Source organism: Leptinotarsa decemlineata, unplaced genomic scaffold (assembly GCF_025532065.1).
Source record: "Leptinotarsa decemlineata unplaced genomic scaffold, Ldec_3_MD MMD2_tig00002082_RagTag_RagTag, whole genome shotgun sequence".
Classification (NCBI taxonomy): domain Eukaryota; kingdom Metazoa; phylum Arthropoda; class Insecta; order Coleoptera; family Chrysomelidae; genus Leptinotarsa; species Leptinotarsa decemlineata.
In genome coordinates this window covers 4,316,026-4,329,955 of record NW_027412573.1, presented here as the reverse complement: position 1 = coordinate 4,329,955, position 13,930 = coordinate 4,316,026, and the positions used below count along the sequence as shown (strand labels likewise).

Genomic DNA, 13,930 nt, shown 5'->3' with positions numbered 1-13,930 from the left:
ACCGCAGGGAAGCGTACTCGGTCCTCTAATTTTCCTCATTTTCATTAACGACCTTCCCATTCACATATCTCAAGGAAGGGTGCTTATGTACGCAGATGATACTTGCATTACTGTGTCAGATACTTCATCTGTAAGACTATTTGAGAAGGTCAACACAATCCTAAAAGAGTTCAAGGACTGGTGCTTCAAAAATAAACTTATGGTTAATCATAATGAGACGGAATATATAGAATTTTGTAGCAAACATAGAACACCTCTGCATTTACCGCTCTCAATTACCGTGTCAATTGAGCCATCTATAATGGTGAAGTTCTTAGAAACACAATTCGACTGCAACCTATCATGGGACTCGCATGTCGATGTAGTTTGTGGCAAGCTGAACAAATGTTTTATGTGGTCACCACACTCCAAAACATGCTGGAACGAAATTGTCCGCTTGAAGTTCACTATGCACCGGGGTACTCCGCTATTTCATATAGTATCGTTGTCTGGGGTCAAGCGTCCGAACTACAAAGAGTGTTTGTGTTGCAAAAACGTATTATTAGACGTATTTTCTGTTTATCTTATAGAACATCATGCAGAGACACCTTCAAAAGTAATAAAATTCTCACGGTGCTGTATTTATTTATTAAAACTTTTGACTCACGTTTTCAAGAACTTAAGCAGCTTTAGAAGGCATTGCGATATTCACATGTATGACACCAGAAACAAAAAAAATATCCTACCGAAGAAAATTTGTCACTCCATTCAAAAAAAAGCTCCAGTGACTACTGGAATTTGTCTATTCAACCTTCTGCCCCTCGAATTGAGAGAGAGCAGAAGTTCAAATATCTTCAAATGCAAATTGAAGAAAGTACTGGCCGAAGAATGCTTCTACTCCCTCCGTGAATAGGAACTTTTTTGTCGTAAGTGACTTTCAGTACTGACTTTCTCATATTTCTTCATATGCTTTATTTTTGTGTGATTTTTCACAGGCGGTGAAGTATGCATCACTGAAATACCCGATTCTAATTCAGTTTTTGACTCGATGTTTCATAATATTCAAGAATGTAATTTTGTCTTTCAAACCATTATTTATGTATGTCATTTTATTTGTATATATTCATCAGACACAATTTAATTTGTGAACTTGGACTGATCCGATCTATTTCTTGTTAATAGGATATGGATGCAATAAATTTTGAATTTGAATAGAAGAAATCATCGTACCCTCGTATAAATCCCCGTGTAATCCATTCTCCGCCTTCGTTTTGATGTTCCAAACATTCGCGGCATTAAACACGTTTGAGATTCTGAGGCTATAATATTTTTTCGCTTGGGTTTAATGTAGACGTATTCTTAATATAACTTTATTGAGAATTCAATAATACGCTCAGTTGTAGTGATATAATAATAGGCTAAGTATGGCTAGAGTGATGTTTTTGAACTTTATTGCGTTGAGTGTGGTGATAATCGTTGAGAGTAAAGTGCTGGTTCGTTCAGATCGTAATATTGACGAAAAACAAGTTAGTACTCTTCGAATTTTGATTTATTTTTGCTCGGTATTCTTTTATCACTTTGTTAAATTTTTAAAGTATACTTTGAGCATTGATATACAATAAGAATAAAGTATTTGCCTTTTTTCAAAACAAAAATTTGATAATCATTGTCAATTTTTCAAAGCATGGATGATTTCCTATCATGACAAACTGTTAGTATAAAATTGGTGATAATATTCAAGTATTAAAACTTTAAGGTTTTGTCATATGAAACTACAATGAATCACAAAAAACTATCAAACTGTTACGAATGAATACTACATTGAACATTCATTCCTCCAATTTGAGAATTTTGAAATTTCAATGAACGGGAAGTTCCTGCAAAAAATAACTTCCAAATGATATCATAATATTTATGCATTGCATTTCAGTCGAAATAAGCCACCATAAATTGGTCAGTGAATATTGAGACCATTTTCTGTTCAAGTACACATCCAGTGCTAAATATCATTTCATTAAAAATCGTGCAACAAGTCAACTTTGGTTGACAACAACCTACCCGTAAAAACCTCAATATCAAAAACTTCAATTGAAAGTAACAGTAAAGGTAAACCTTGTTTGAAAAAAGTCTTGTGATTTTGTGTACAGCCCTGTAACATATTTGATATTACAATGAGGTCCAATGTCGGAAAAAAATTAAATGACCTTTTGGGTTTTCATTCATTGTCAAAGTGGAGAGTCAATCTCAACACAAATATACAATTTGAAATGTTGAAACTGATCTGAATAATACAAATTAAAATAATATAATTGAGCGATCACTGTGAAAAATGTATTATTCACGTAAACAATTTGGTGTTGAATTATCATCTACTCAGTCCTCGATTTTTTGTTGGCTAACAGTAAATACTCTAAAGTATTTACTGTTAGCCAGGTTTTATCACAAGAGTGTTTAATTTTTCCCGATTTTAAATCGAATTATCATTCCGTTTGTCATTTCTTGTTTTATAAATTTTTTTTTTCATTTTGAGAGCCAATTGAATAGTGGGTTTGTATTGCCAGATGGATAAATGATTCAAATCCCAATATAACACGTCAAAGTGATTTCAAATATATCCAGAAACCAAATGTTCAGCCAGGAATCTTAGGTACATAGTCATATTATAGCACCATTATTTTTGAAAGTAAACCTGAATGGTGAACCTGAATAATCAAGTTATGCCAAGAATTAACTTCGCTACTCAGTTAGATCCTTCATGGGAAAATAATGTAGGTTGTCAACAAGATGGGACTCCCTCTCATTGCGTAGTACCAGTTCATTAGTTGCTCTTTTTGGGTGGATGAATTGAAAGGAGAAGTTCTAGAGATTGGCCACCCAAATCCCACGATTTGTGTTCACTGGAAATTTTTCTATGGGGATAGTTCAAATCAAAATCTACGAGATGCAGCATCCTACGGGAACTAGTTACCAAGTGCTTTAGGCTACTGAAATCGAGGCTGGTAAATAGTGCTCAGTTTGAACATTTGACGTTGTTATTTCTTATTCGGTTTCACTTTCTAGTTGGTAGCTGAATACGAATTTAAAATATTCTTCCGGGCATTGCTCATCGTTATCATGTCAAGAATGTCAGTGATGGATAGTTCATCCAATTTCTATTGAAATTTTCGCTCACTCATGAAATTTCATTTCCATTAAAATTATAACAGAAAGAGAACGAATATTTGAAGGCCAACGTTAGGAGAAACCTACTACTGACCACTACTGTTTCCCTATTGGAAACCAACATTTTAGATATCTAAAAAGAAATAAAAATACAAACCCACCAGATAGTATATATACTATTTTATACCCTGAAGGTCAAAGTTATGAAAGATAGTTCATATCGAGAACCATAATTGGGAAGATTTAGAAGATAAATGAAAAATACTATCTTCCAAAATAGTGCAATTATTACGTTTTTTATCCAGCTATGCTATACAGGGTGATTCAAAAGTACTTTGACAAACTTCAGGAGGTGATTCCTCACAATATTCTGATATGAATTGTCCAAATAAATGAATGTCCGAAAACGCTTCGTTTCCAAGATACAGGATGTTGAAGTTTTATTTTTATTTTCGTTTTTTTCAAATAACTTTTGAAATACTGAACTTAATTGAACGAAACTTGGTAATAGGTGGTTTTTGAGGTGTCGAATTTGAACCTGATGTTCTTATTACTCGTAGGGGGTGCCACTTACACGTCTTTTTCTTTTTTAAAAATTCATAACTTTTTTGGGCGTTCTTCTAGCACATTTTTCAGTAAAAAAATCGATTCCTCTATCATATCTACGTAAATAAGCTACCCTTGTTACTTATTCATTTGGACAATTCATATTAGAATATTGTGAGAAATCACCTCCTGAAGTTTGTCAAAGTACTTTTGAATCACCCTGTATAATATTGCATATTGTGTGTCAAAGGGTCAAAACATAATTTATTTTTTCAATGATGTCAAATAGTAGTTCCTCTATTTTTTCATTTATTCCATAATAATTTTGTGACGCTTCTCACCAAAAACAAAATTTCCATCATATATTGTACGTATTACGTTATATTATGTTCATATAACCAAGGAAATTTGAACATATCACCTCAAAAAAAAAGAAAAACAAAATGAAATGAAAAACAAAAATTCCGTATCTGGCATGAACCAGTATTTTCCATCCCCCTTTCTCATCAACTTTCAGCCTACCCCCTGTAACTTTCCTTTCAAAAAATTATGATTGATGATATGATATTTTACAGCCTCCTTACGAAAACCCGATTTTCGTCTCCCGTCACAGGAATGGCGCAGGGCAACTCTGCGACGCGAAACAAATAGAATACGAGCTAACTAGATTGGAGGTGAAATTGGACGAAAAATCCGACCGATTGATTTCGGAACTACGGGAAGCCAACCGACGGCTGCAGGCGCTGGAGTATCAGGACTCTGAAATTGAAACGGCTCTGAGAGGTAATTTTTTTATGATTTTTCCAATGTTGAGTACGGATTTCGACAAAAACGAATACGAAAGATGAAAATGATGTGGGAACATAATAAGTTCCTCTCCCTCTCTCTTTCAACTCTCGAACGGGAATGGATATTAGAGTAAAACAAAATGACCTTATCTATAGAATATTCTAATGAAAACTTGAGAGCAAGTTGTCAACCTTTTTAACTGATATATCATTTGAAAGACCTTTCAATTCGAGTGATGATTAATTCAAGATTTTCTTAAAGGAACTGTGAACAATTGAATAATATCATAAATTTCATTTTTCGTCCACTCCTCAGCAATGGAACTTTGGTATGAGGAATCTGTCCTGATGCCGTAACATTCTCATTATTCTTCAGAATGATTTCAGGCGCTGATTTCAGATACTCCTGTTGTTTTATTTTCGAAAAATCGACTACAATGAAGGTAACGTCTACGTACATTGATCAATGTCTACTATAAATATAGAAGAATGTACACAGACGTTACCGTTTAAGTACATAGACATACTGTACATAGACATACAGTATTGTAACGAATTAAAGAATTAACTGTCTTAAACAAATTTATTTCCACCACTTATTTTAACAATACTTCACTATCACAACTAATTTATTTACACCACTCAGTAACTAACGCTTAATTTATCTTCATCGTTTGTTAACCGCTCGATTCGCTTTCTTGGTACAGACTACTCTTCGGGACGAAGAGCGACGTTTTTATATCGTCAACGAACGTTCCGGATCCCTCTGCGGATTTCGGGACCCATCCGGAGTTTTCGCGGTATTTCGCGATGCGTCATGCGTTTGCTGACTGGGACATCGGTCAGGGCCGGCTTCAGATTCATTACAGTATGTACATAGTACATTGTACTACATTGTACTACATTGTAAGTATGTTCTTCTTCTTCTGTTATCCGACATATAGCCATTTCTGTTGACATACCTGACCTGTAGGCATATTGTTCTCGATGTAATGGACTGGCTATCAGCACTAGGCTATTCAGACGACTTAGTCATCTTAGTCCAGGGTAAATACAATAATGAAGGGATGCATGCAGCAGACCCTGAATATTTTAACAAGATGCATTGGAGAAGAAGGGCCTAACATAAGCTCATCCAAATCCACCATAGTAGCATCCACCAAGAGGACTAAAACGGAGGGGCTCGGACCTCTAAAACTCCGAGGTGGAGAAATACAAGTGTCGGGGAAGGTTAAATATCTGGGAGTAATCCTAGATTCCAAACTGACCTGGAACCAACACTTGAACAGGATAAAGAGGAAAGCAGAGGTAGCACTGATGCTTGCCAGACGCACCTATGCGGGGGGCCAAAACCAGACATGGTATATTGGCTATACACGATGGTGGTTAAACCCATGATAACATACGCATCTCTGGTCTGGTGGCAAAAAATGAAGCAGGCGACCGCCATCAACAAACTAGGCAAGGTGCGAAGACTTGCATGTTTGGGAATGACGGGAGCAATGGGAACTACTCCAACAGCTGCATTGGAAATACTCCTGAATCTACCTCCTTTACACTTTGTAATAATGGGATAGGCTAGGATGGGCCTATTCTGACTGGAAGACTCACCGAACTTCAAAAGATCGGACCGAACAGAAATTTCGAAACAAGTGGAGGAGAACATATTGAATATGTGCACGGATCACATGATACTGAAGTACACCTTCAACACAAACTTCACGACCAAAATCATGAGCCGTGAAGAGTAGAAGAACATTAGTCATCTCGAAAACATGTTTGGAAAAAACACGTGGTATACAGACGGATCGGAGACCAAACATGGAACAGAAGCTGGAATATACCGAGCGGATAGAAATTTAAACTACAGCTATCCGCTAGGACTATACACATCCGTCTTTCAGGAGGAAGTACATGGTATTTTGTAGCGTGCAAGGATTATTAAATTGAGACCTCAAAGAAATGAGCGGATCAATATTTTTACAGACAGCAAGAGCGCACTAGGGGCTCTGACAAACCCGAAGGTGACATCAAAACTGGTCTGGGAATGCAAACAGGAACAAATTAACTTTGTACTGGGTGCCAGGGCATTCAGGAATCACAGGTAAATAAAATAAAGCTGATGAATGTGCTAGACGCGGATCATCAACTTCATATATAGGTCCTGAACCAGCTCTGGGGGTACCAAAATCATTGGTACGAAACCAAATTAGGACATTGATCAATAAGAAGAACACAGGTACAAAAGTACCTGGCAACAAACACAGTACAACCTTCATTAGGTAACCGTCCGAGAAAAGAACCGAAGAACTACGTCAATATAGTAGAAATCGTCTCAGAATAATTACAGCGTTACTAACCGCTCATTGTCCGCTTAGAGGACACCTAAATAAAATGGGGCTGTATAATGGAGACCTCAGCTGCAGATTGTGCAATAAAGGGATAGAAACAGCTCTACACATCTTATGCGAATGTGAGGCACTGAATGACAGGAGGCAGACAATATATGGACGTACGAAATTACGTCCAGAAGAATATGACGAACATCCAATACGAAACCTGTACAAACTAGTACAGGGAACGAGACTGATGGAATGAGAAGATGGGAGAATACACGCAATAAGCCCAAGAGGCTGTGGTGTTTTTTGGAGACTTGGACTAAATGGACAAGTCAGACAGCTCCCAAGGTATTGAAAAAAAAAATAGCACATACTCTATGTACAATACGTTCATATACAGTACTTTGACCAATGTAAACATAAAATACATGTGAATTGATATGTACAATGACGGTAACGTTTCTGTACATTGACAAATATCAACTAGAAATACATGAGAATGAATATGTACATAGAAGTACAGTAAGTAAATTCCTAGTTTATACTGTACATAGACGAACAGTATATACACAGTAGATACTGCATGTACAGTACGCCTTTGTATACTACATAAATAGACGGTAACGTATATGTAAATCAACTAGTAAATCAACATAGGGATGAGTGTGAAATGATGGTAATATCTACTTAAAATACATGAAAATAGGTGTGTACAATAACGGTAACGTCTATGTACATCTTTATATGTTTTCACTTGTTTGGATTGAATTGTTGAGTTCGACCAACCAAATACTCCACTGATTCCAGCAGCTTTCTAGTAGTGGCGAAACATCAACTCAAATATATTGAAAAGTACTCGGTACAACAGAATTTTGATAAGCTTGCTACCGTCACACATTGATTGTCATCATCTCCAGCTAACGCCAAAGCGGTCGGAAAAATCATTTCACAGTTTTTGAAGAAACGAAGGTTTTTGTTGCTATATTGATCGCACTTTTAACATATATCTACGATCGTTAATTGACGGATGAACAACATTCGTCTACATAAAGTATTGGTGAGTTTTTGGCTACATTTTTTTTCATTAGGTTTCATGTGGAATTTTATTAATTCCAGTTCTGCATAACCGAAATATAACCGTACGAAATTACAGTACAGCAAACTACTGAATGAATCAGATTTATAAACAACCAATATAGGAATGAATTCTCGTTCTTACGTCAAGTGGGTTGCGCTTTTCCTTGACACACCTATTGTTACTCGATAAGGGACGACATATTTGATGGAAAGGTTGATCGTGAACGTTGATTGAAGGTTTGACCTATAGTCCAGTTCATGAAAGTATAATATTTTATAACGGGAAACCAAGTTACTTCACGACGATTCTATTCTTAGACACAATCATCTTCGGGTGATGACTGGACTATTCCTTCGAAAGATTACTATATATAGGTCATTCGAGTGCTTTCACTTTTTCTCTCCCTGGTTTACCAGGAGTTAACCTTGCAACGGGAGTTGACCGTTTTTGATGGATTACAGGCTTCCATATATTGCGTACTGCTACGCTTGTTTGGCTGAATGTGTCGTTGGACAACATATATGCGGCTTCTTTGAACTTCCTTTCAAACCAGTGGTCCCTCTGTGGATGATCTCAGCTTGAGACCACTTGATGTTTTGTTGATGAGTCCAAACATGCTCTTCTGTTCCTCATTTGCTGGTTCCTTCTCGCTGTGTGTTTTCTTGTGCTCGGCAATTCAGACTCTCAATGGCCTCTTTGTTTCACCGCCATCACAGGGTATCCGGAAAATGCAATTCTTGGAATCGCAGTCCGCATTTGGTGGCTTGGTTTTTTGGGGCTGCTACGGATGATGTTTCCGGTTCAGAAACGGGTTCTGATGTTGTACTTGGACTAAATTTTTTTATCCTTAATTTCGTTAAATACTTGGGAACTTTCTAAAGTGTATAATACAGAGCAGTTTCCTTCATTTGGCCTTCCTTTTGTTTAGGTTATAACACACTTTAAAGTACGGTATCGATTCCATAACTTCTGCAAGAATTTAGAAAATATAGAACGCCTGCATTAGATTAATATTTAGCTTGAATTACAGAGATCATATGACCCCGTCAATCAATCAACTGAAGTGGTTAAGAATGCAAAATCGAGGAGAATTGCATTTCGCCTGTTTCATTCACAAAGTGATTAAAAAACAACAACCCACTTATTCAGTAAATAAACTCTTTCCCAGACATTAAATACACTCAGGAAACCTTAGATTTAACAATAATTTTGACATTCCGAATCATAACAGCACTATCTATGAATGATCCTTTACGTATCATGCTGTAACAATGTATAATTCATTATTATTATTATTATGCATGCATCTAGATGGTACAATGGTAGATGCTTCATGCATGTTATTGAATGTCAAAAATTTCACATCCATTTTGAAGATGAATAATTCAAGTAATTATAAACTATTCAAAATGTTAATCTATCGAATTGGTGATTCCACAACGATGAAATCATCCTTATTATTGTGTTTGTTTTTATTTTCTTGTTATAACGAAAAAGTGATAATATTATAAAACAGGTCATAGCAAATATTTGAAGTTTTATGAGAAATATCGCTAAAAATATCTTGATAGTAAAGGAATCGATAAAAATATATGACGTGGTGCCAAGACGTTGAACTTATTCGATTGAGAATTTACTTGGAATTTTGGCATAGGTTCATATATGCCAGAAGCACTGGTCTTATCTTTAGGTATTGTATGTATTCCTCTATAGCGATGGAAGAGTTCTTGACTGAATCGTTTTTTATCAAGCATATATCACATAAAAAGAGAAATATATTGAATGTTATTTTTATTCTAAAAAATCTTCGCATTTTCGAAAAAACTTTTTGGTTTTCTGCTTCTCCATCATTTAATGGAAAATGTGAGGAACATCCAAGAATAGACTTATTATTACAGGAACTACAGGAATGAAAAAGTCTTTTTGAAACAACTGTTTGCATATGAACATTGAATTACACAAAAATCACTCATGGATTAAAAACATTTTGAGAAATCCTAGAGATTGTGATATGTGGAAGAGAATTGATATATAATATGACTTTTATGGAATACCATCATCCTCAATACTGTAGTTCGAAGTTTCTTAACAAGACACTTGTCTTATCATCTTATCAGCACCCTTTTCAATTTATATTTTGTCAGTCACATTCGAATTGACTGGAAAAGTATATTGAAGTTAAGTAAGTTGCCTCTAAAAAGTATTTTTATAATATCCTTGTACAAGTTTTTTCTGGACCTCAACTTTGTCATAATTCATAATTCACATGCTCCAATAGAGATTCATCTAGGTATTGACTGAGCAAAGATTAGGTAGGTCGGTAGCCGAGCGGTTCGGCGTGGGTGCTTTGTTCACTCTCTCAATCGAACGATATGTAAGTCGGTGGTTCAAGCCGCAGGCCGGACGATCGATTTTCAATTGCTATCGTCCAAACCGTGTTAGGAGTCTCACGCTGGAAGGTAAGATCTCGTTAGTCCTTATCTCGCACAAGTTTCGACTTCTGAGGGTTGTCGTTCGTAGGGATGCGATAGCTGGTTAACGGAAAAACATATTCTATATACAAATATTTGACATTCAACTCAATTTTCTAGCTCCTATATTTGAGTATATTGATCTGCGTTTTTCCCTTCAATCAATTTTCTCATCATATTTTTCAGTAAAATATATTTTCTGACATAACAGGATCAATTCTCCACAAGTTAATTCTAATCGAAAGTCCTTCATGTTTCAAGATGTTCACAGCTGGTTCTTCGACAAATGTAAACAACTATTATTTATAGAAATCAAGACATTGTATTGAGAGGTTTTTTATGTTTTCCTATCGTTCACAATGGAATTGTCGGTTATAAATTCATACTTGTTTTTTTTAACATTGATATTCGCTTAAAACATTCGATCATCAAGGCACGATTCACACGGTCAAGATCATGCTCATAACAGAATGTACAGAATTCACATTTGTTCGTCAGAAAGAGAACTTATCCACATATCGAAGGATACTTTAAGAAATTTGTTTCTGAAAACTACCATAATTTTATCGAATACATCAGATATTTATGACATATGCTGTGAAATGAACCCCATATATATGTGCATCTCTGTATATGTAGAGTAGGGAGGGTGAGTGTAAGCCCACAGCACTTAGGCCACATGTGACCCATTGTACATCCTCCTGAGGATTTGTCTTCCTAGGTCATCGTCCATCCTGTCCTTTCCAGGTCACTGGGAGACATCTCTCATAAGGTTATCCTCGTTTCATTCAGGCTTGGAGTCCAGCTCCCCTACCCTTTCGGCTGATTATTGGTCTCAAGAGGGACCAATGGGTTCATGACTGATGGTATGATGGCATGAAGTCCTTAGACATCAGTGCCACCCTTCACGGGATACCCCTACCTGGCTGGGGTAGGATGGATGAGAAAGTTGTTCATCCGTTAACGGGGGACATGAGGGCCTCATTCGACAGAGTGTCGGGGCCTTCTATATCGGGAGGGGTCGTCTACAGCATAATCTGTGGCTTTCCTAACTAACGGGTTTTCATGAGTTTCCGTACTTTCAAAAACTCTCTGATTCCTCGACTGGATGGACTGCCGAATGAAAGGCAGCTGCAAATCTCTGCGGATGGCTTCATTCCGCACGAACCAAGGAGCATTCACAATCATCCTAATTAACTTATTTTGCAACCTTTCCAAAATGGAAATGTTGGACGGAGCCGCTTGTCCCCAGACGCCTGAAGCATACATGATGACAGGCTTGAACATCGTGTTATAGATGGTAATTTTGTTCTTCGTGCTCAATTTAGATTTTCTATTGACCAGAGGGTACAGACTAGCTATCCGACCCTCGATCTTTGACTTAACGCACATGATGTGCGGATTGCAAGTGAGCCTACGGTCTATTAGAAGGCCGAGGTACTTTACCCGCGCTTGCCATTAAATCTCCCTTCCAGAGATTCTCACTTTTCTGGCCGGAGAAGATAGTAATCTTCCCTTGGTTATCGCCTGAGTCTTTTCCGGATTTACTCGGATCTTCCAATCGAGGTACCAGCGCTCGACGTCGTCCAATGCACGTTGCATGTAGACGACGCCGAGCTCTCGACCCATGGAAGCACGGCCCTCTGTGGCACTCCAGCGAGGATATCTCTGTTATCAGACAGAGAGCCCTCTACTCTAACCTGAAAAGTTATGTTTTTCAGGAAAGACCCGATCCACCGGATCAGGCCCCGAGGTAGGTGGAACGCGTTTAACTTGTGCAGAAGGCCTTCGTGCCATACTCGGTCGAAGTCCTTCGAGATATCTAGCAACACAATGTGCACTTTCTTATTTGTGTTAAGCTCGCTGATGGTATTTTAGACCAACCTTAGAGCCTGTAATTCAGTGGAGTGATCCCTCCTGAAGCCAAATTGTTCGTTAGGCAGAACATTTCGGTCCTCAACTTCTTCGTTGAGTCTTTGCAGAACAACTCTTCCAGCCAGCTTAGCCGCCAACGAGAGTAGACTGATCGGGCGATAATTCTGCGGGAACAGCTGGTTCTGACCCTGTTTTGGGAGCATGACGACGATCGCATGCTTCCACCTTCTAGGGAAGTGTCTGAGGGCCAACGAACTGTTGATTAAGTTCAGAAGGAATTCAACGCAGTTTTCCGGGAGTCTCTTCAACAACTTGTTGGTTATTGAGTCGACCCCGGAGCTGGGAGACATCTCTTTTATATCGGCAGGTGTAGTCCAAGACTCGCCGAACACACACTCTCTCATTGACGGTAACTCCGGGCACTCGCATAGAACATGCCTGAGAGTCTCACCTTCCTGTTCACACATCATGCATGTCCATTAGCCCCATATTATGGAGGTGTTTCCCCAGTTGACAGTGGCCAGTCAGAAATCCTACGGTGAAGCGTAGATTTTTCTTGGTCATCGCCAGATATTTCTTCGGCGCCAGCTTCCCAGGATCGCCCAAGGTAATCCTGGCAAGATTGCATCCCTTGATTCCACCCCATCTCTTCAGGAATTGAGCATGGGTGTAACATTTGGCTGGTACCGCAATTGTCGAAGTTATCAGGCCGTAGGTGCCACTGGGTCCTAAAATTCTTAGTCCAGCCGCTTCCTTGGCTGAAGAGTCGGCAATGCGATTACCTTTACTCCTGTCGTGTCCTTTAACCCAACTCAGGATAATGGTATTATCTATGGAGGCTTTGGCTAAATCTTGGGGTCACTCTAGTACTAGCCCAGTCTGTTCAAGGCTAATAGGGCTTGTCTGCTGACAGTGCAGATTGTTATGTTTTTGCTAGCAAGTCCTTTCCTGGTTATTTCTTTTGTGGCGCTTGAGATACCAGCCAGTTCTGTTGGGACCATGCTGGTATCTTTTCCCATTCCCCACTCAATCTTCAGGCATAGTGATCTGGAGTACACTCTACATCCTGAGCCTTTTTTGGTTTTTGAGTCATCTGTGTTCTGTTTTGTTCGTGTTTTGTAGGGTTTATTAAACACAAACCTGGGTTCAATTACATCACCGGTTGCCTGCAACAAATGTTGCGCAGTAAGCGCTTCCCGCCACAGGCCCAGCCTCAATTGATCCATTCCTACTTTGAGGTTTCTTTGGGTGGATTCTTTGTTGTCCAATGATCTCTCGATTCTGTCAACCACATGGTGGAGGGCCCAATCAGTAGACTTTCCCGAAGTATATGCATGCTGATTTGGATGAAATGGGTTGTTATATATGTGCATTATCTTCAACTGAAACAGCAAAGTTTCACTAAAGAGCCACGAAAGTAGTTACAGCTTCAGTCGTCTACAGAAATAAAATATCAGAGCAACAAAATGCATGTCAACACACATGTAAATGTATCTATGTAGCCCCAATAACTGCTTCTAATAGGTGCATAAAATCAGAAATATAATCTCGCAGATCAAAGGGAACTTTCAGAATTAAAAACCTCAGCCTATCCGTGTTAGGAATCACACGTTAAAAGGTAAGACCTCATTAGTCTTTAGCTCGCACAACTTCTCAACTTTTGAGAGTTGTCGTTCGTATGGGGGCCACAGC

The 13,930-nt window shown here is 38.1% G+C and overlaps 1 protein-coding gene across 1 annotated transcript in view; it reads left to right on the top strand.

The window, feature by feature from the left end:
- The first annotated feature begins 1,272 nt into the window (after window positions 1–1,272).
- LOC111504953 (angiopoietin-related protein 1) overlaps window positions 1,273–13,930 on the top strand; it is a 29,969-nt gene continuing 17,311 nt past the window's right edge. Inside the window, exons 1-2 of the mRNA XM_074176863.1 lie at window positions 1,273–1,505; window positions 4,263–4,470. Coding sequence (XP_074032964.1) covers window positions 1,404–1,505; window positions 4,263–4,470 — 310 coding nt within the window. The 5' untranslated portion in view covers window positions 1,273–1,403. The remainder of the gene's footprint in view (window positions 1,506–4,262; window positions 4,471–13,930) is intronic.